General features: G+C 37.7%; 3 protein-coding genes across 4 annotated transcripts; 2 read left to right on the plus strand and 1 right to left on the minus strand.

Annotated features, from left to right (window-relative positions):
* Positions 1 to 660: 660 nt before the first annotated feature.
* Positions 661 to 5,200, minus strand: LOC117374357 (N-acetylmuramoyl-L-alanine amidase-like). Of its 2 annotated transcripts, none has more exons than XM_033970445.2 (5): positions 5,066 to 5,200; positions 3,234 to 4,043; positions 1,901 to 2,111; positions 1,189 to 1,483; positions 661 to 729 (listed from the first exon to the last, which is right to left on the minus strand). In XM_033970445.2, the coding sequence occupies exons 1-5, from the start codon at positions 5,136 to 5,138 to the stop codon at positions 712 to 714; spliced, it is 1,407 nt and encodes a 468-aa protein (XP_033826336.1). In that variant the 5' UTR covers positions 5,139 to 5,200; the 3' UTR covers positions 661 to 711. The 2 variants fall into 2 exon arrangements, with proteins under 2 accessions (XP_033826336.1, XP_033826337.1); XM_033970446.2 differs by lacking the exon at positions 5,066 to 5,200 and adding an exon at positions 4,116 to 4,187.
* A 1,188-nt stretch (positions 5,201 to 6,388) lies between these two features.
* LOC117374359 (trafficking protein particle complex subunit 5-like) lies at positions 6,389 to 8,246 on the plus strand. Its single transcript, XM_033970448.2, has 3 exons — positions 6,389 to 6,455; positions 6,955 to 7,230; positions 7,408 to 8,246. Exons 2-3 carry the CDS (start codon positions 6,961 to 6,963, stop codon positions 7,702 to 7,704), a joined length of 567 nt encoding a protein of 188 aa, XP_033826339.1. The 5' UTR covers positions 6,389 to 6,455; positions 6,955 to 6,960; the 3' UTR covers positions 7,705 to 8,246.
* Positions 8,247 to 8,372: 126 nt separating this feature from the next.
* LOC117375234 (mucolipin-1-like) lies at positions 8,373 to 20,067 on the plus strand. Its single transcript, XM_033971508.2, has 13 exons — positions 8,373 to 8,550; positions 9,327 to 9,574; positions 9,900 to 10,061; positions 11,061 to 11,217; positions 11,619 to 11,700; positions 11,777 to 11,873; positions 12,542 to 12,641; positions 12,713 to 12,819; positions 13,437 to 13,586; positions 13,661 to 13,762; positions 13,839 to 13,961; positions 17,958 to 18,164; positions 18,635 to 20,067. Exons 1-13 carry the CDS (start codon positions 8,508 to 8,510, stop codon positions 18,767 to 18,769), a joined length of 1,713 nt encoding a protein of 570 aa, XP_033827399.1. The 5' UTR covers positions 8,373 to 8,507; the 3' UTR covers positions 18,770 to 20,067.
* The last annotated feature ends 1,342 nt before the right edge of the window (positions 20,068 to 21,409 follow it).

Genomic DNA, 21,409 nt, shown 5'->3' on the forward strand with positions numbered 1-21,409 from the left:
TAGCAAAGATTTAAGTCAACTAGTTATGAGATTTCAATCATAAAAATCAAGATTGAACAGCAATGACCTGCAGAGTGCAGACTGGGCTATAACTCAAGTAAGTTGCATAGACTGTATGTTTGTAAAACATTTCCCTCAAATTTCAGTGTTTCTTTTAATGATGCGCCCTCTGGTGGTATCCAAAAGAAAACTTACAAACCATAGTAAACTAATAATAATTAATGTAAAAAGTGTTTGTGGCAAAGAATAACACATCAATCTCCAGAGTTCACTTGGCTCCCCTGGACACTGACTGTGACGTAGATGGGACATATAATGTCCTGGGAACTGTTACTCACCTTAGCAAATTGCCTTGACAGTATTATTATTGTATTTAACCCCTTGAATTGTACCTTGGGGATGAATGAAGCTAGACTGACTATATTTATATGTGATGAGGTAAAAAAATAAGTTATCATCATGTAGTTAGGCTTGTGTAATTTTATTAGCTGAAGATTTTTTTTCATGCAATAGGAGTAGCACAATAAGTGGTCCTTAAGTCTCAGACATAACGCTCCTGACCTCCTCTCCATTGAAAGAAAAATGTTTTTCAATCTGTCTATGATTATAATAATAATAAGCTACAACTTTAATGTCAAAACACTGAAACACATAAACAACTGAGTTGTGTTATGTTTTATTTAAGTATTCTTCTTTGGCAGATGTCACCTCCTACAAGAATGTCACCTCCTACAAGAAATAAAAAGAAAGGTAAATCAAAGATGTCTGTGTAATCCCTCAGTCATCCAGGTCTGATCCGTAGCAAAAGACAAAGTTTAAATCTGTCAACTGGACAAATTGTTGTAGGAGTGAAGATGTTTTGCTGCTCATCCAAGCCGCTGCTTCAGTTTTTCAGTTCCAGAACTGAAGAAGAAGCTTGGATGAGCAGCGAAACGTCTTCACTTCCACAACAATTTGTTAAGTTGACAGATTTAAACTTTGTCTTTTGCTAAATAAGTCAAAGATGCAAATAACTAGACAACATTTCAACTTATATATAATACATAATGCAAGTGACTAGCACTGTTCTAATGCAAGTACAGTAAAAGTTACTTTCAAGAAGACCACTTTGATTTGTCCCACAGGGATCCAACAGCAAAAATAGCATTAAATAGTTGTTTTCATTACAGAACATGTTGAAGCACGTACCCTAAAGTGCTCCCAAGTTTGGATCTCACTATAGAGAGCGTTTCCGGGACAGGTTGTGCTCACCACCTGCCTGTGCCCCTGCACAACATAGTTGTCCACAAGGCGACCCCCTTGCACAGCGCAGGAGGCCAACTTATTCCTCACCAGCTCCAAAGAATGTGCAGAGGGAAGGGTGCGTGAGTAGTCGCCTATAAAGGAAACACCATAGCCAATGGAATTGTGTCCTAGAGTGTGCGCTCCCTGCCAGTACCAGCCACGACCTTCATAGATGTAACCATCAGAACCAGCAACAAAACTGCCGACACAAAAGGTGGGATTTTAATGAAAAATGTAAGAGGAGAAACAATTTTTGCTGAACCACTATATTTTAATATTTCAACAGTATCTATCTGTGTACTCAGATAAAACAATGATTAACTTATAGATAAATTTGACATATTTGAATGTTGACTTTTTTACAATTACAAAAAAACATTTTACATCCAAGTTGTCTATGCCAATCAGCCAATTTGGTTTGCCTGTTATTAAGTCAGAAAGCAGGATGCCATCCTAAAATCAGGTTGCAAAGAAAACCAAAAGGGCCCTTTGATATGATGAGTCCTGAGTAAGTAACGTCTAATGGCATCGTAGGTTTAGGTGTGATTGTATTGCAGATGTTTAACCTGTAGAAGTTCATGTCCCAACTTTAACTTTAATGTTTTTACTGTGTCACCTGTATCCGATGTCGTCCCAGCCGCGCTCGTCTTGGTGGAAGCGCTGCATGGCCCTCATATCTGCAGAGCACTGCTGTAAGGTGACACAGGGCTGGCTGGGCGTTGATGTGTGATGGACATACAGGAAGCGGAGAGGCAGAGTCAGATTGGTGGGTGTGCCCCTGTATGGCTGTGCACCCCATATGCAGCGTGGGACAATGGCAGGGCAGTCTGCAACAACACAAAATATGCAGTAGTGAGACATGCATTATATTCAGAAACAAAAAATTGTTTTGTTTAATTTAGGGTCTTTTCATCATATAACTTAAAATTACTATATAAAAAAATCAATTCAAACTAAATATATTCAGACATATCCAGTCTGAAATGTTACCTATAAAATTGCAGTAATTTATGTGTGATCTACAGCTATAGAAAGTGATAGCACAAAGTATAGCCTGAGGCCCAGCATAGCAGCAGGTTGGGTGCGGCTACACCACTGTGTGTTTTATTTCATTCGTTTGTTTTGTTCAGTTAAACATTTCTTCAGAGTCTCAGCTCACAATGATTATATAAGTCAATATTTAAATCATTATTACCAAACCTCTAATTTATTAATTTTATAAATTCTGTTGCAGTACTTTTAAAAATATTACTACCAATTGATCATTTAATTTCACACAATTCATAGTCATGTGCAATGTGTCTATCATTAGATAGCTTTGTAACTGAGTATGGCTTTTAAGTATGGCTTAAAATTTCCAAACTATTTGTTCAAGAATGCTTTATTTTGCTTAGTTCAAATGAATACCACAAGATGGAGCCACAAGTCTACTGCGCCAGCATTTTCCATTACAAATGCAACGACATGGCATTGCTCTGATTGTATAGCGATTTCTTTTTTACCTGAACCTGAATCTAATGATATCATAATATAATAAATATGTTTTGTGAAATTCCATTTCCAAGACAACCCAAATTATTTTACAATTTAACAATTATATCAAATATTTATGTTTAATGTTAAATAAAGGTTTGGATTTATAAAATGCCTTACACAAAATACTTAACAGTACTTATTGTATTAACACACTTTACATATTGACTGAGCTCCTTCTGTAACTGCAGTTACCAGGTACTACTGGCCATTATGCACACAGTATCACATGTATACAAACAGGCACGTAGAAGGGTCTTGCTTAAGGACACAAGAGCAGTAGTATCCAGTACTTATTAGTAAATGGGTATCACTACAAACTCAACTATCAACATATAATAAACTCTCCAACAGTTTGAATGGTCTGTGCATAATTGTGTGTGACCGCTCTGCCTATGTCCTTGACATAATCTTACCTGTGTATTTTAGCAGTAACTCCTTGACTCTGTTGTTAACCACAGTCATCATTTGCTTCTTCTCCTTGAGTCTCATGCTCCTCTGCCCCTTCATTCTTCTGTGCATTTGAACTGTAGCCACTGCCTCCATCCTCAGAACACCCAGGCTACTCTCTGAACTCTCCATCAACTGTCTGAAGTTCTCTCTGCGGTGCTGGCTGATGAGGCGTGGTGCTGCATCCAGGCCTCTTTGATCCAACTGGTGGTCATAGTACAGCATCAACAAAGCACTAAGCTTAAGAAATCTAGATTTGAACACTTCACGGGCCAAGATGAGACCATCCATTCCTCCGTTGACCTGGGCAGTGGTGAGTAAATTTGGCCTGTGTGTCAGAGTGAATATTTGAGGGCTGGTGAGGTTGTCCCAGCAACCATCAGGACCTAGATCTTCATATTGGGATGATTTTGTCGTTACAGAAGGGCTCGGGTGAAAACTTGAAATGTCCCACCTAAGTCTACGGAGAAAGCCAGCTTCTATGCCCAGAAGAAGAGGCCGTAGTGCCACAGTGGTGCCATCTCCAGTCAGTACCACCCCAACTTCTTGATTATTGGTAGTGATGTGGTACTGGAGAGCAGAAATCAGGTATGTAGACACATTGGAGTGGAGGGGAGAAGCAGACCTGGGTTTTCCAAGGTAGTGCTGGATGAAAGAATCAGTGAGGCTGGATGCACTGCGGAGGGCCCTCAGTAAATGTACAGGCCTCAGATCAGGATTTCTGTCCTCCAGCTCCTTCAGGGCCTTGATAAAGTCATCCATGTGCCAAGATGAAGCTGACAGAAAAGAATAAATACAACTAAATATAAATTCAAAACCTGTTTTAAAAAGAGTGACACTTCACTCACCATGCCAGTTTGGCTCAGGGCAGCTGTGCCGAGTCTGGAGTGAATGAATAATGCTCTGTGAAGTGTCTTTAAGTGTCCAAAAAAGTGCTATATAATTCAATTAGTAATTATTATATTTATTTTTAATAATAATAATAATAATAATAATAATAATAATAATAATAAATATATTTTTAAACAGGTTTTAGACAAAAAAGAAATGCTTTTTCAGCCCAAAATTCTTAAAAATTCTGGGAGCAGGACTAAAGCTTCTGAGCTGCTCTGTCAAATGAATGAAAGAGCATTTTGGTGGTAAAATTTGCCTTTGGAGGATGGTTGATCAGTTTTGAATGAAAATCTGCATTTTGCTGAGATGAAATTTAGTTTTGAAAAACTAAAATTATATTTAGTATTGCAAATGCCCATTTTCAATAGAGAGGAGTGTCAAAGTGAAAAAAATCTGTAACAGCAGGCCCTATCAATGTCAGTGAGGGTGAGGCTGCACAAACAACCTGTTCTGCTTGTTTTACTTTTGAAGTGAACCATAAATATTTGGTATTATTTTCAATCCATAATTTCTATGCAGATAAACCACAACCTTTTCAGCTTGTTAATTTACTCTTTAGACTGGATGAGTAAAAAGTATGCTTTTACTGAGGGCTGCACAGACAAGTTATCATTTTTTAAATAATCACCCCCTCATATTGATTGATATTCTAGTAATTACATGAAGGTAATTAAGACAGACCTTTAGCCAGTGCCATTAAATAAAGAAAATAAAAATGATTTCTTCCCAAAGTCTGAATTCTGCTCCAAACAACATCCTTTTATTGTCACAAAATGGCTGTAGACCACTCAATTTAAAATCCCCTAGCATTAAAGGATTATAAAGTAAATATTGTTAGTTGGCTAGCATGTTTTGTCTTGATTGTCTGTATTTTATTTTTTAAATTGCATAAAAATTATATTACCTTCTATGCCCAAGCCAAATAGGACTCCTAAAAGTACTATGATGCATCTCCATCGGTTTGCCATCTTCCACATTCTATCCTGAATAACCTCTGTGTCAGTCTCCTAATGCATAATGCTGCTGTCTGACTGGCATATATAACATTCATCTGCAAAACCAATTGCTGCTTACGCAACAAGGAAATAATCAGCCCACGGCAAACGGCAGACAAGCAATCTGGGAAACACACACCTGCAATGGAAGTGGCGTTGTTGACATTCTTCAGTTTGTCATTACAAATTTATGTTCTGAATGTTACTGGAATACCTTCAACCACTGGGAACTGTGCGCATTGATGGCAGTCCTCTGTTTGGCAATGCATGTCCTAATGTCCATTCACATACCATTTGGAAACCCCAGCGCTAGTGACTCATGTATGCTGAGATTGCAAATATGCTGGTGGAGACTCCTCAAGTCCTTTGCTGCGGGAATCCAATTAATCAAACAGTAGCAGATACACTTTCTATTTCAGTACAATTATTTATTTACTACATTTTAAATGTATTGGCAAGATTGTAATTTATTAACCTTAAGAAATACTTGTGCCTTGAGAAAGAGTTGGCTAATTTGGCATATCAGCTTCATATCTTTTCTGTATTTTTAATATGATTATAGTAAAAAACTACTTTACAGTATCCTTTACATTTGCTGTTTACTTCATTTATCATAAGAGGTACTAAAAGTAGTTTTGCAATGGAGCATCATAAATAATCTGTTAGAAATCATGTGACATACAAATCAGGAAGTCTTTTGTGTAAAAAATGCAGCAATGGTCAGGCAAAAATCTGTTCGTCTGCTGAGCTGAAAAGAGGAAGGTATGGAAATGCTAGGGGGGAATTTAAAATAAGAACTAATAATGGTTGTCAGCTGGTCCATAATTTCAATTTTCAATTTCAATTTAATATTTTATTTCATTCATTAAAACAAAACAATCCGCATAACTGCATACAGTATTACGGCTTTTGTACAATTTTGTTAAGTGAATGAAAGGGCACAGAAGGAAGCAAAAGCTTATAATATCTGCCCCTCATTTTTTACCACAGGAGCATCCTATCTTGGTAAAAGAATGATTAAGACTTTAATTCTTTAATTCAAATAACAATATTTCTACATTATGCATTACTGCACTTGTAATTGGCAGCCAATTTTCACCGAGATTATTAATTAAAGTAACTGGCCTCTATTTTACATTTTGTGGTGTCTTCGCTAAAAAAAAACAAAAAAAAAAAAAAAACAATCCATCAATTCAGCGCTTTGAGGCTACTTCTACTTTTCCAGCAGATGGTGCTAGAGCTAAACAGCAAAAGAAGAAGAAAAGGGTGAACTGCAAGAAAGTGACAGAAATCATCAAGGTATGTTATTAAAATTAACATGATCGTGCGATGGAAGCTTGTAATAGAGTTGAACGTGTTATTATCGTGATACGCCTTTAATAAATTGATTCACGTCAAGCTCCCTCTGTAATAGTTATAAGCAGCCATTTGTAGTCTTTATGCTAATGCTAAAGCTATGCTAATGCTACTGCTTACTGTCATATGCTTCCAGTCATATGCTTCCATGGCTTGACTGTACAAAAGTTGGTGCACGAAATAAATACGATACAAATACTTTCATCTTGTACTGTACTAATTTGTATGGCGAGAAATTATTTGTAGAACTGCTATCATACAGAATTGAATATTAATTGGCACTGAATGTTATGTGACCTCATATTGTCTGTGTAATCCCTCTAGTTTAGGTCTGATCTATCGCAAAAGACGAAATTTCGAAATTATTAATTTTTTAAATAAAATTTGCTATGAGTTCATATTGTTACTGCTTTAAAACTTGCAGCGTTGTTGTCTTTTTCAGATAAAAATGGACAACCGCTTTACTAAAGGAAAGTCCAGCATCCTGGAGCGGCCACTGACCAGGCCTAAGACAGAAGTGAGTGTGAGTGCGTTTGCTCTGCTCTTCTCCGAGATGGTACAGTACTGTCAGAGCCGCGTGTACTCGGTCACAGAGCTTCAGTCTCGGCTTTCTGAGATGGGCCAAAGTGTGGGGGCCAGTCTGCTGGATGTGCTAGTGCTCAGGGAGAAGAACGGCAAGAGGGAGACTAAACTGCTCAACATGCTTCTGTTCATTAAGGTAAGACTAGTGATGGCACGTATTACTACTGGTAATTTCATGATATCAACTATAGGAGGGGGCAACAAGCTGCTTCACTGTCAAAGTAACTTTATCTTTTATTGTTGGAGGTTAGGTCTACAGTAATGTTGAACGAATCCCTCTTTTGACATATTCTTTTCCTTTATTTTGCTCCAGGTGAATGTGTGGAAGTCCCTGTTTGGAAAAGAAGCCGATAAGCTGGAACAAGCCAATGATGATGACAAGACTTATTACATTATAGAGAAGGACCCTCTGATCAATGCCTACATATCTGTGCCTAAGGAGAACAGCAGCCTCAACTGTGCATCCTTCACAGCAGGCATTTTGGAGGCTATTCTCACACACAGCGGCTTCCCTGCCAAAGTCACTGCTCACTGGCATAAAGGCACCACACTCATGATCAAGTTCAATGAGTCGGTGATAGTCAGGGACAAGGCACTGGATGGACGATGATCAAATGTAATGCAATCCAAAAGGACTCATTTCCAGGTTAATTTATTTGAAGTCATGGCATTTTTTTTTTAAATTTCCAATATCGGGAGTTTGCAACCACATTACAAGTACTACCATTACTAAATACATTCCCAGAAGTGTAGTTCCAATTCTACCCTTTGACCACACAAAAACAGGGTGTATGTGGGTGAAAATGCACTACTATAGAGACAGGTGTAGGAGCTAATATACAACAAGCAATGTAGATAATGTTAAATGTTGCTGGCTGCTTTCTTGTAATAGGTTCTGAACATCTTTCCTTTTTGTTGATGAATCATGAAATGAAATATCTTGCTTATCAAAATAATAAATGAAGTCTTGTTGAGATAGTCTTAAGTTATTGTTTGTTACAACAATGTATGAAAACGTGAGACATTGTAAAATTATTGATCATGTCACAGAAATTTTATTGCATTCTTAAGTCATATTTTTTCGTCTTCTTACTTATACATTGACTTCAGAACTCGTACGTTTTCTTTGTAATTATAAAACAATGTTTAATTAAAAAAATAAAAAATAAAAGGTTTTGCTTATTGTCTTACCATAGAAACCTATAGTTTTCGCAAAATCATCTACACGCCCATTGTTATTTTACGCTGACGTCAGTCACGTGACGTGATCACGTGGTCAAACGGAAGTAGCGTTGTTTACCTTTTGTCCCCCTGCGGTTCTTCTGCGGTGCCAAGCCCTCTTATTTACCCTCTTTACTACCGTTTAATCAATTAAAAATGTCATGATTGTCCCGTAGCCGTGTGATTATCATTATGGCTTCTGCCACTTACAGCAACATCCAAGACACTGCCACAGGTTTGACTCATTCATCCCTTTTACTTGTCCTATGTCTCTTCAATGTTTTTTGTTTCAGTTCTATTATTACCATATACATCCAGTATTGATATGGGGGACGTGTAAAAGGCAATGGAGATCGAAACTTTCTGTCATGGCTATATATATATATATTTTTTTTTTCCCCCCCTTTAACTTTTACTCATATTTAGGGCACACACATCAGCAGTAAATATAACTATATAATGTGCGCAATCTCTAGCTTGTGTCCTGATCATATACAAAATAAACAAAAAACTATGTATTTTTTACTGGAGACAAGCCGTTTGTTATCGTTATCGTTATTATCATTGCTACTGATTGCTATCATTGCTATTGCTACTGAAGTTATTTTGTTGTATTTTATAACAATTTCATTTTTGCTCTTTATTTCTTGTAATATGTAAGCTACTGTCTCCAAGTAATCCCCTCTGTTCATCATAAATAGTTTGTCTATTCATATTCATAAATGTCCACATGTAACAATATCCAAATATCTTCTAATATTATTTACTCTGGACAATTATTGGCTTCATAATTATTATTCAATTTTCCAGCAGCTCCCCTTTGATACAGTAAAATTTAACTGGTAGTGCAATATCACAATGAAGCCAATATTTTTACTTCCCTTATGGTTTCAAAGGAGGAAATGTGTTATGAAAAATCACTCTGGTTAATGTTTTAAAAAAGCTTGCCACTGAATGGATTATTTTGAAGATACACATATGTTGCTTAAACCTTGTATTTATATTCGTCAGAGAAGGACCATCTGCTGTCATCCATGTCTGGCTATGGCTCCCAGGATCGGCTCAGTGATGGGTGCCCTCATCTTGGAGAGGGACTGGGGGGTTGCGGCTTCCAGCAGCAGCAAGAGGAAGAGGAGGAAGCTCTGCGAAGGAAACTCAAATACTTTTTCATGAGCCCATGTGACAAATACTATGCCAAGGGACGCAAACCTTTCAAACTCGGTCTACAGCTGCTGAAAATCATCATTGTCACCGTGCAGGTGGTCTACTACACATCATCTTCCAGTCTTTTGAAACCTTAATGGAATCTGATTATTCTCAAAACTGCTCAAGTTCAAAACAAAAAAGGGATTTGAGTTCACTATTGTTGTTCTGACTTTTCATCAAATTACTATCTAATCCCCATTCTATCAGTAAAACATGTTACATTGATCTATATAGATTGTTCTGAAAATAGAAACATATAATGATCCAACTGTTACAAATTTATTAACTTGTATCCTTCTTAGTTTTGTATCAATGTATGCCAGGCTGATAAATATATTTCACATTTAATGTTAACCTCTTGCGTGTTTCCACCTGTAGCTGGTTCTTTTTGGCCTGAGTAACCAGATGGTTGTGACATTTAAGGATGAGAATACTGCAGCATTTAAGCACCTTTTCTTGAAGGATTATCAGGACAACAATGCCCAGGAAGTCTACTCACAGGACCAGCTCTACAGTCACATTCACTTTGCCATAGAGCAGGTAAATTCACTGTCTTCGTGGTTCACTACTATGCTTAGAATAGATAAATATAAACAAGTATAAACAACAAGCAATAGGTGCTTAAACGTAGTAATTAATTTGCACCATGAACTGAATAATGATATTGTCGTGGAAATAAGACTCCTTTTTCAGGCTCTGGTGAATGTTGAAGCATAGACAAGAGTTTATTTCTTGCAAGAAATAGGTCCGACAGCATCTCCCCCTTATGTCAGACCCCGAATGCTGGAAAGCACCCAGTTTATATAGGTTGAGATGACCAGAGGACATACATTTCAAAGTAAGCATGTGACACTTCCATTGAGGAGTGGTCAGTCCAGATCCTGTAGACATTTAGGAGCCGGTTCCCCCCAGGAGGTAACATTTGGAGTAGAGACAATACAAGGTGTGAAGTAGCATGTGGAGTAGAAACAATACTAGATGTGGAACACTTCAGGGGAGAGAGTGTGGTACTTCTGCTGAGGTGTGGTCAGACTGGCTCCTGGACATATTCATGAGCTGGGTCCCCTCAGGGGGTCAATAGGGAGGGATTGAAGGCCGACTGTATGGTCTGGTTGCATCTACTTTCACTTGCATTCAACACATCTTAACAAGTCTAGCCACCAAGAGGGAACAAAAGGGTTGACATGAAAGGTTTTTCTAACACTGTCTTTGACGACCAAACCAAATTAGTTTTAGTTACGAGACCATGTGATTTCTAAAAGGTAAAATAATGACACAATATTTAAATTTCCATTACAATATAATTTTGAGTACTTCCTGCATTTTAATCATGAAACCCAGATTTAGATAATATACTCGAGTAAAAGTACTATTTCTTCAAACTGTGCTTAAATTAAAAGTGTTGCTTTGAATTACTAAAAGCTACAGTAAGTACAGTAGAAAAAGTAAAAGTACATGATTTTTTATGAATTTTCACAAGGCTGATTAAAAAGGACAAGTGTGCATTTCCCTCAAACTTATATTTTGTTTCCCCTTTAGTACCTGGCTCTGCCTCAGATCTCCCTCGGACGTTATGCGTACGTGCTGGGTGTTGGTTACAATGACAGTGCACTGTCCCTTTGTCAGAGGTACTACAAGAGAGGCTCCATAGATCCCGTCAATGATACATTCGACATTGACCCCCATGTTGTCACCAGTAAGCGTAATCCTGGGTTTTACCATTGTGAATTTTTATAATATAATATAAAAATGATATTAAAAATTATATCCTTTGTAATAATATGAAATATTTTACAAAGGAATATCATATAGCAAAAACATGTAGTTTCACATTTGTCAGGAAATACCAGTTGTAATACCCTACTTTAGAAGTTTGACTCGTTTTTTTCCCCCCCCATCCACTTTAGTAACTAAACATGACACTGCTGCCAAGAGAACTGACTTATTTGCACACCTGCTATTGACAAATGTGCTAAAGCTAATTTTAAACATATTAAACAGCTGTGGAAAAGTTGGCTTCAGTTATGTGACTTTGGAAAAATAATTTGTTAACTTCCTTAAAATTGTTGCCCTAATATTGCATTTCTTCCTTTTCAGATTGCACTGGGGTAAATCCTCAATATTTTAATTCTGCTTCCGGAAACGGTGATTACAAGAACTTTACTTTGAAATTTTACAAGTAAGTTCTTATTTTCACAAAGAGATTAATAAATTAATTGGACATTTAGAAATTTTGACCATTTTGTTGTTCCTAGGTTGATCAATGTCACCATTGACTTCCAGCTAAAGGCTATAAACCTACAGACCATTTTGAACAATGAAATACCAGACTGCTACACTTTCGCTATTATGGTATAGTGGACAAATATTTATCCAATCAATTGCTACTTTGTATTATTGAAGCTTGAGTATAGTTATAGTGTGTTCTGTTGTGGTATTAGTAATGCAAATATCATTTTGATCTACATATGCCAACAAAGTGTTTGTATCTATAGGTTGCAATCATGGGACATAATTTTGATGTTTTAAAATTAAGCTGGAGGAGTTATATGGTAGAATTTTCCTTTTAACTGGCAGATTGTAGACATTAATAAAAATATCTCTGTAATGACTGGATTCATCCACGTCATTAAACAAAAACTGACATAACTTTCAAACTCTTCTCTTGTCAGTATAAATAAGTGATTTTACAATGACTTCAGAAAGTGGTGCCATTCTTCTACCTCAAAGACATGATTGCTGTCAGTTGAAAGGATTTAAGACATAAGATTAATATGTTAATAACAATAAGGCTCAACATTTGTGAATCATTCCAATTGGATATTTCTTGCAAAAACTGAATCTCCATTAGATTTGTATAGGCTCCTGTCCTTCATCTGAAAACATGACATTATAAAATTCTTAAACGTGAATGCAATCTATTGATGTACTTTGTAATTTGATACCAAACTCAACCATTGCCCTAGAAGTGAAGTTACACTTTACTATTATTAAAAAGTTTTTATTCTGCTCACTTTCAGATTGTCATGGACAACCGTGCTCATAGTGGAAAAGTCAAAATTAGTTTGCACAACGACGCCTCCATTAAAGAGTGTAAGGACCCCAATGTTTCCGGTCATGGTAAGTAGAAGAGGAGTGATCAAATACAGTAGCCCATATAGTATCAATTTGTAACTTTATCCTCTCAATAGCTGAGAATTACGCAAGGGAGTTCTTTGATGTCCTGGTGGCGATAGTCTGTCTGCTGTCTCTGCTCCTGTGTGGACGCTCAGTTTTGAGGGGAATTCTTCTGCAGCATGTAATTATCAAAATGCAAATGATCTCTTATTCCTGTTTTCATTTGAGGTTGTCAAACAAGTGGGACCAAATTTCATTTTCACTATCCCTTTATCTTGCTATCTAGCCATCTTTGTTGTACACTGTGTAAAGTGAGAAATAAGGTATCATCATTTTAATTATAGAACAAATCTAGGTCATCTCATTTGATTTATGTCATAGATGCAATTATAAAAACATAGGCATTTTTTACTTGACTTAAAGAGACGGTGTTGGTGGATAGGCAAAAGATTGCATAGGTGAACCACTGCTGTGGCCCAAATTCGTGTTTTTTCTGCTGATGGTTGACTTCATCTTTATTGCCCAGGGGTGTTTAATCATAAAATCGCTGGCCTTGTTTTGGATCCAGTGTCACTCTACTTCCCCTGGTCCCTAAGGAAATGACTGCAGTGACTCATTGTGTTGGTGCTTCACATATGCAAAGAAATGCCTTGCAACTGTGCCCTACTTTGAAAGGCTAAGAGCCAACACACAACTTTTTCATGAATAGCAAACAGCATTTTTGAGAATATTGTCCCTTATCATTTTTAGCATTCTTATTACACATTTGTAATTTTTACACATCCTTTTTATTTACAGGAATATGTGCAATTTTTCAAGCACAGGTTCAGCCGTCATGTCCCTTGGTCAGACAGAATGGACTTCATAAATGGCTGGTATATTCTGCTTATTATCAGCGACTTATTCACAATCTTTGGCAGTTTTATTAAAATTGGAATAGAGTCAAAGGTATTACACATATAAATTGAAAGACATTATGAAGTAGTGTGTTTTTAAACATTTTTTATTCTCTAATTTTACAGAATATTTCATCGTACGATGTTTGTGGAATCCTGTTGGGAACATCCACTCTGCTGGTGTGGGTTGGAGTCATACGTTACCTCAGCTTCTTTCAGAAATATAATGTATGTTGAAGGCACATAATATATACAAAGACTATGTTTTTACAAATATGTTTATATCCCACACATTTTTTTACAGATTCTGATTGTCACACTAAGAGCTGCTTTTCCAAACGTTATCCGCTTTTGCTGCTGTGCTGCTGCCATTTATTTGGGATACTGTTTCTGTGGCTGGATTGTATTGGGGCCATATCACACTAAGGTAATATGCTCAAAGATCATTACCCTCCCATAATGTTGTCTCATTTTACAAACTCTAACAAGGACCTGAATGAAACAATTTACAATCAACAATCAAATCTAAATAACTATAACACAACTAAACTATAAATAACTATTACATTGAAATGATGAGGAACAGACTGTAAGATCAACATTGGCCTATATGTTCGATGTTTTTGGTTGCCTTTTTTTTTCTTTCTTGTTTCTTTTTTTTTTTTGTATATTGGACCACTATAGAAAAATGCCTGGTTTACAGCGGCAATATATTTTCTACAATGTTTTAGTTTCTGTGTGCTCATTTGTCATTCCCAGCTTGTTCTCAGTTTATCTGATGTGTCTTTTTAAATAAACTAGTGAGTAAAATGGAAACAGAAGAACAGAACTAAAGAAGTGATTGTATGTTTAAAATAAGCTAAAATGTTCAGGGAATTATTACAAGTTTTTTTTTTTTTTACATATGATGGAACACACTTTCGTAAAAAAAATTATTCCGAAAAGTTTGAACGTGTAAATGTTGATTTGTACACTGATATATATATATATATATATATATATATATATATATATATATATATGTATATATATATATATATATATATATATATATATATATATATATATATATATATACTCACAAATATCATTTTATGTTTACAACTTTGTAATTTTACAAGTACAAATCTTAAAGCTTTTCTGAGAGTTCTGAGGCATTCGTTGCGCCAGGTTTGTCTCAAAACGATATGTAAGTGCAACGGCTGAATTGAACCTGAAAACAGCAGGGGCTAGAGGGGAATGATTTGCTGTGGCAAAGGCTAAATTGGTTTATATACAGTAAAAGAATAGCTTACCCAAATTCAGACGGTACGTCACCTTTATGTGTGTATAACAAGTTTTTCAGGAAACAGTTGTGTGATTCATGCTGCTCTTTTTCCTCGTATGACAGTCATGTGATTCATGACTCGTCATGGTTGAGGCTGTCTGGCCATGCGACATCGGTATCTCTTAAGTTTGAGTAGCACTTATCATTTTATGATAGGTAGGCGGTAGCGCTAAGGGTCATGCTCTCGCTGTCGGTTCAAACCCAGGTCCCCTGTGTGAAAGTCAGGTGACTTACCAGATGAGATAGTCAACCACTAGCACATACACATGAATATAAATCTACATCAACATCAAAAAGTAAGGTCCTCTACTCCTGGTCAACCGCGGAATCTTCACTCTTTGTCATGAACCGCTCCGGGTCCGAGATGCTTCTAGCATAACTTCACATTCACAGTGTCCTCATTGCGTACTTCCTTTGTTTTGTGTGTTTCGTCATGTTTAGAATGCAAAACTTCCAAAGCAACAGTACGTAAAATGCACAGGAATGATGCACGTAGTCCCTGTCATATTTTCATAGGAGGAAAAAGGCTTAGCGCAAATCACTCGACTGTCACAGAGGGGAAAAAGGGCGGAGCTTAGCGTGAATGACGTCAGAGAAAAAGGTTAGCATGAGTGACATGACTGTCAGAGAAAAAAAGGGGCGGGGCTTAATGTGAATCGCACAACTGTCACAGAGAAAGGGGCCACAGCTTAGCACGAATCACATGACTCAGAGAAAGTGGGGCTTAGCCTGAATCATACGAGAAAAGGGGCGGGGCTTAGCGTGGATCACACGACTGTCACAGAGAAAGGCGGCGGGGCTTAGTGCAAATCACAGACTGTCACAGAGAAAAAGGGCGGGCCTTAGCGTGAATCATACACGAAAAGGGGTGGGGCTTAGCATGAATCACATAACTGTCACAGAGGAAAAGGGCGGGGCTTAGCTTGAATCGCGACTGTCACAGAAAAAAAGGGCAGGGCTTGGCGTGAATCATACGCGAAATGGGGTGGGGCTTAGCGTGAATCGCATGATTGTCACAGTGCAAAGGGGCGGGGCTTAGTGTGTTTCGCGAAAAAAAATTGTACAGTAAACTAGTATTTTCCAATTTGGGTATGGGATTAGCAAAGTATAAATCTATTCTTGTTCATTTAAAAAATGACAACTTGATTAATAAGTTTTATATCAAGGTAAACTGCGTAGATAAAGTCAGTGTGGCTACAAAAGTGTTTGCAAGTTTTTCAGAAAAAAACGTTAGCCCTAGTTAGTGCCTTATGGCAGGGGACACCTCCCCGACTTTTTCCAGCTAATAAGGTTAGTGTGGCAAACATTAGATGTTACATTTTTAGCAACAACACCACTTCAGTTAACCTGGAGAAAGGATTCCTAAAGGCACTTATTACAGAACAGAGCAGGCTATACATAATATAGCATTAAGTTTAATTAACAATGTGAAGACTACAAGAATACAATACATTAGCGCAGTACATTAATTAATTCCTTCTTTACATTGATAAAAGTACGTATCCATCCATCCATTTTCTTCAGCTTATCCGGGGCCGGGTCGCGGGGGCAGCAGTCTAAGCAGGGACTCCCAAACTTCCCTCACCCCAGACACGTCCTCGAGCTCCTCCGGTGGGATCCCAAGGCGTTCCCAGGCCAGCTGAGAGACATAGTCCCTCCAGCGTGCAGCGTGTCCTAGGTCTTCCCCGGGGCCTCGTTCCGGTGGGACATGCCCAGAACACCTCCCTAGGGAGGCGTCCAGGAGGCATCCTGAGCAGATGCCCGAGCCACCTCAACTGGTTCCTCTCAACGTGTAGGAGCAGCGGCTCTACTCCGAGCTCCTCCCGTGTGACTGAGCTCCTCACCCTATCCCTAAGGGTGCGCCCAGCCACTCTGCGGAGGAAACCCATTTCGGCCGCTTGTATCCGCGATCTTGTCCTTTCGGTCATTACCCAGAGCTCATGACCATAGGTGAGGGTAGGAATGTAGATTGACCGGTAAATCGAGAGCTTCGCCTTCCAGCTCAGCTCCTTCTTCACCACAACGGACCCATAGAGGGACCGCATCACTGCAGACGCTGCACCGATCCGCCTGTCAATCTCACGCTCCATCCTTCCCTCACTCATGAACAAGACCCCGAGATACTTGAACTCCTCCACTTGGGGCAGAGACTCACCACCCACCCGGAGAGGGCAAACCACCTTTTTCCGGTCGAGAACCATGGCCTCGGATTTGGAGGAGCTGATTCTCATCCCAGCCGCTTCACATATATAATAATTCCATACAATAATTAATAAAACAAAAATCAAAAGACAAAACAGCAGTTGTGCCCGCATCAGTGCCACAGCTCCACTGTTGCAGGCAGGGCAACCACAAATCACCAGATAACATACAACCACAGATCATATGAAACATACAACCACAAATCACCTGAAATACGAGCTTACAGTGAAAACTGGAGCGCATTCCCCAAGACTCACGTCCCAATTTACGCGCTCACAGCGCACGGTCCTAGGGTTTCTTAGGCCAGTGAGTTGCCTGACGCGACGATGGACTCTATGTGAACCAGTGAACCATGAGGGGAAACCCAGCCGGTGCATCCAGGGCTCATCACCAACAGTATAGCGACAGACTCCGGGCTCAGCCTTGTTCAGTTCAGTTAATGGGTCAGGTGTGGGGCTCAGGCAGCGGCACTGAAAGAAGCCACAACTTAGAACAAGTGTGTTTTTGTTTGCACAGATACTGAATGATGAAGATAACTCAAACGTATGTCATGTCTTCACATTGGTAAACTCAATGCTCAATGTAGGATGTAGGCTAAAAATGTAGCAGTCAGTGTTTGTGAGCACTCGTAAAGTCACACTAACCAAGCATAAGGTGCTAACTAATGGTAACATCTCGTTTTCTGAAAAACTTGTTAAAGCCAGTGTGGCTACAAAAGTGTTATCTACACAATTTACCTTGGCATACAACTTATTAAAAAAGTTAATAATGCATATATATATATATATATATATATATATATATATATATATATATATATATATATATATATATATATATATATATATATATATATATATATACACACACACACACATGCACTGTTGTCCCCAGTTCCGGTCCCTGTCCATGGTGTCGGAGTGCTTGTTCTCTCTGATTAACGGAGATGACATGTTTGTGACCTTTGCGGAGATGGAGCACAGCAGTCCGCTGGTGTGGATTTTCAGCCAGGTCTACCTATACACCTTCATCTCCCTCTTCATCTACATGGTGTTGTCTCTCTTCATTGCTCTCATCACCGGAGCATACGACACCATCATGGTAAGGGGTTCTGAGTAAGTGAACATACAGTAATTGAGTTTTAATATTGAAATACGGCAGACAGAACATAAAATTAAGCATGAATTGTAGTTATTTTTTTTAAAAATGATAAAATTCAAAAACATTAAAACACAGTAAATATTACAGTACAAGGAGCATAAGTATGTATGTCTCATTGGCATTTTCAGTACAAACAGACTTACTGGTAGGGGGATGAATAACCAAACTGTCAGTGAGTACTGTCACCTTAAAAATTTGACCCTTATAAAAGTTAAATATATGCCCTCACATCATCAGCCTGAGGACAATATGTTCACACTATACTCCCTGCTTACCTGTACAATAATAAAGATACTATATAATCTACATTCTAGTCACTTTACCTGCAGAGTTCTTTGTGCACCACTGAAGACCCTGTACATTATTGAACTATAATCCTGACAATGACCTGATTATTGTCTCTTCTCCAGGCCCAAACCCAAGAGCAGGTGCGCATCACAGACCTCCATGCTTTCATCGCAGAGTGCATGGACACGCCCAGCTCCGGAAAGTTCAGAGGACCAGAGGGGACATCCTGTTCTTTCCTCTGCTGCTGCGAGTGGTGATGCAGAAAGAAAGACATGCTACCTCCATTTTTACTACACGCCCCACCATCACAATATTACATACACTTGTTCTCAACTCAGCTAGCTAATAGAATCATCATAAGTCAAAACTCAGTGCTTTTAGGCTTTAAGTTAAATTTTAGAATGGTATTGAATAGAAATTAGAATTCTGTGGTCATTGAATATTTATAGAGTTAATAATATAATAATAGTAGTGGAGTTTTTAACTGCTGTTCTACTGATATATTACTTATAACCCCCTCTCATAGAGTTGATTGATAGATAATAGCAAATGCATTCCTTCTTATTATTGCAAAATTCTGTCCCTCATGGTTCAATAGAATAGCTCTGACCCAATGACTCCTATATGCGTTATACCTGGCCCTTCATCTTTGCAGTTTAGAGTGAACATTAAAATTACAAAAGAGATATTTTGTTATCTTTAAAAAAATGCCGGGTGTACACTGACTGCAAGGGCAGTGCAGTTCGGATCTTGTCCCACAACATTTAGAAAGTCGGTACATGGTATTGGTAATGGCTGCTAATGGTGACAGAATTTTTTCCCTCAAATACTTCCACTTCAATGACCGCCACACACCCCCTCATGTTTCCCGGTTCCCAGGCGGGACCTGAATAATGCCTTGAGAGCGAACTGTTTGACCTTGAAGCACGTTGTCCTCTATTGGTCATGTCTGAATTTTGCATTTATATGAGCTCAGAGTGCACAAGCTCAATCACTGGCATTGTACTGTATAAATAGTGCACTCTCTCTTGACAAAAGCTATGTTCATTGATCTATTTAGGACAAAAGAACGTTGCCCAATGCACAATTGGTGTTAATATGCGAGTTGTCTCTATCCTGTTTGTATGTGTAGATTGACAAGAGAAAGACTGAAAAGGGATTATAGCAGCTTTTGAAAAACTACTTTCTACATTGTGGATTTTGCCTCAAGGACGTGGCATGAGGGAAGCAAGCCCTGCAGCCAATCAGATAGCATTAATATTTATGATGGTGGAGTCTGCTGACTGCACTGTAATGCACTGGAAGACATTTTATGGTGTTTATTTTCTGTAATGTAATATTTTAGGGTTTAAATTTGAGTGTAGACCACAAAGTCTGTTTTTTTTCAATTGCAAATGTAACCTACCATTGTAAATTACTTGATTGTTGATGTTATTGAATTGGCGCTGTACACATACAGCGTTTGGAATTGTACAAATATAATGTTCAGGATAATACTGTTATACACTGTATGTATATTCTGCTTTGTCACGCTTTGGTTTCAAACAGGATCATTTCCTTAATAATGAAAAATGCTTATGACTTCCAGTGCAATATAGATTTACTTGAATATTTATTTTAATGCAATATAACTAGTTGTGTATGTAGACTTTTAAATGAATTGCATTATTTCTTATTTGTTTTTTGCATGTTTTTATGTGTTATTTCATGTGACATTTTGTTTTTACTTTTTTTAATTTTATAACTTTATTGTCATGTTTGTGATGACAAAAATAGGCTACTGTCACTTTTAAATGTTAATAAATTACACTGGTTTCAATTCTATTACCTTATTTGTGCTCTTTAATATTTTTTAATATTTATTCTGTTGGCTGAAGAGTATTCTAAAATTCTACTACGTTTCATTATTCATTACATTACTGCACAACATATTAGCACTGTCAATGTAATTTAATGTAGTTTCATCTTCACATAAGTGTATTCTTGCTAATAATATTTTGTATTGTACCTGAAGGCTTTTCAGATTCTAAATGTGATGATGCCATACACTCGGATGGGGGCCAGTGCCATGAAATATTAAAAAGGTAAATTCACAAATGTTGAACCTGATTATTTCGAGACTAGACTAGACTAGACTAGACCGAAGAACAATAATAATAATTTTAGCAAATGCATTTTCACAGTAATAATAATAATAATTATTATTTTTTTAGTTTTGAGAGCTTTTGCCACGCCCCCTTTTTATGTATGATTTATTTAAAGATTTTTCAGAATATACACAACAGATAACAAAGAAAGGTGTAGTATCCAAGGCTAATATGAGAGATTAACAATTTTCAGTGTACACACCTTAAAACAAAACACACAGCCCCCTCATAAACAAACCCCTGACAGATGGATGAGAAAACAAACAAAATAAAATAAAATAAAACAAAAACACAACAAGAATAAAAAACAAAAACAAGAATAAAAAAAAACCAAAACAAAAACAGACAGAATATGCGCTACTCAAACACTTAGCGTAGTTGGATCAATCACTTGATATCCATGTATATGTGAAACAAACGGCAGTTCATGGGGTTATCTCCAGTGTCAAAGACGTGACATGATCTAGAAAAGGTAGCCAGACTTCTGTGAATTTAGAATCAGAGCCTTTGAGAGAGTGCCTTATTCTCTCTAGTTTCATAAAAGAGAGGGCATCTTTTATCCATTGAGAGTGAGTAGGTGGGTGAGGGTCTTTCCAGCGCATCAGGATGAACTGCCTGGCCAACAATGTAAGAAAGGCAACAAGATCAACAAAACAGGGTGACAGGGAGTGATTGGCTGGAAGAATCGCAAAAAGAGCAGTCAGTGTGGACCGCCGAACTCTAGCATTGCAAATAACAAAAAGAGAGTCA

This window comes from Periophthalmus magnuspinnatus, chromosome 8 (genome assembly GCF_009829125.3).
Source record: "Periophthalmus magnuspinnatus isolate fPerMag1 chromosome 8, fPerMag1.2.pri, whole genome shotgun sequence".
NCBI classification, from domain to species: domain Eukaryota; kingdom Metazoa; phylum Chordata; class Actinopteri; order Gobiiformes; family Gobiidae; genus Periophthalmus; species Periophthalmus magnuspinnatus.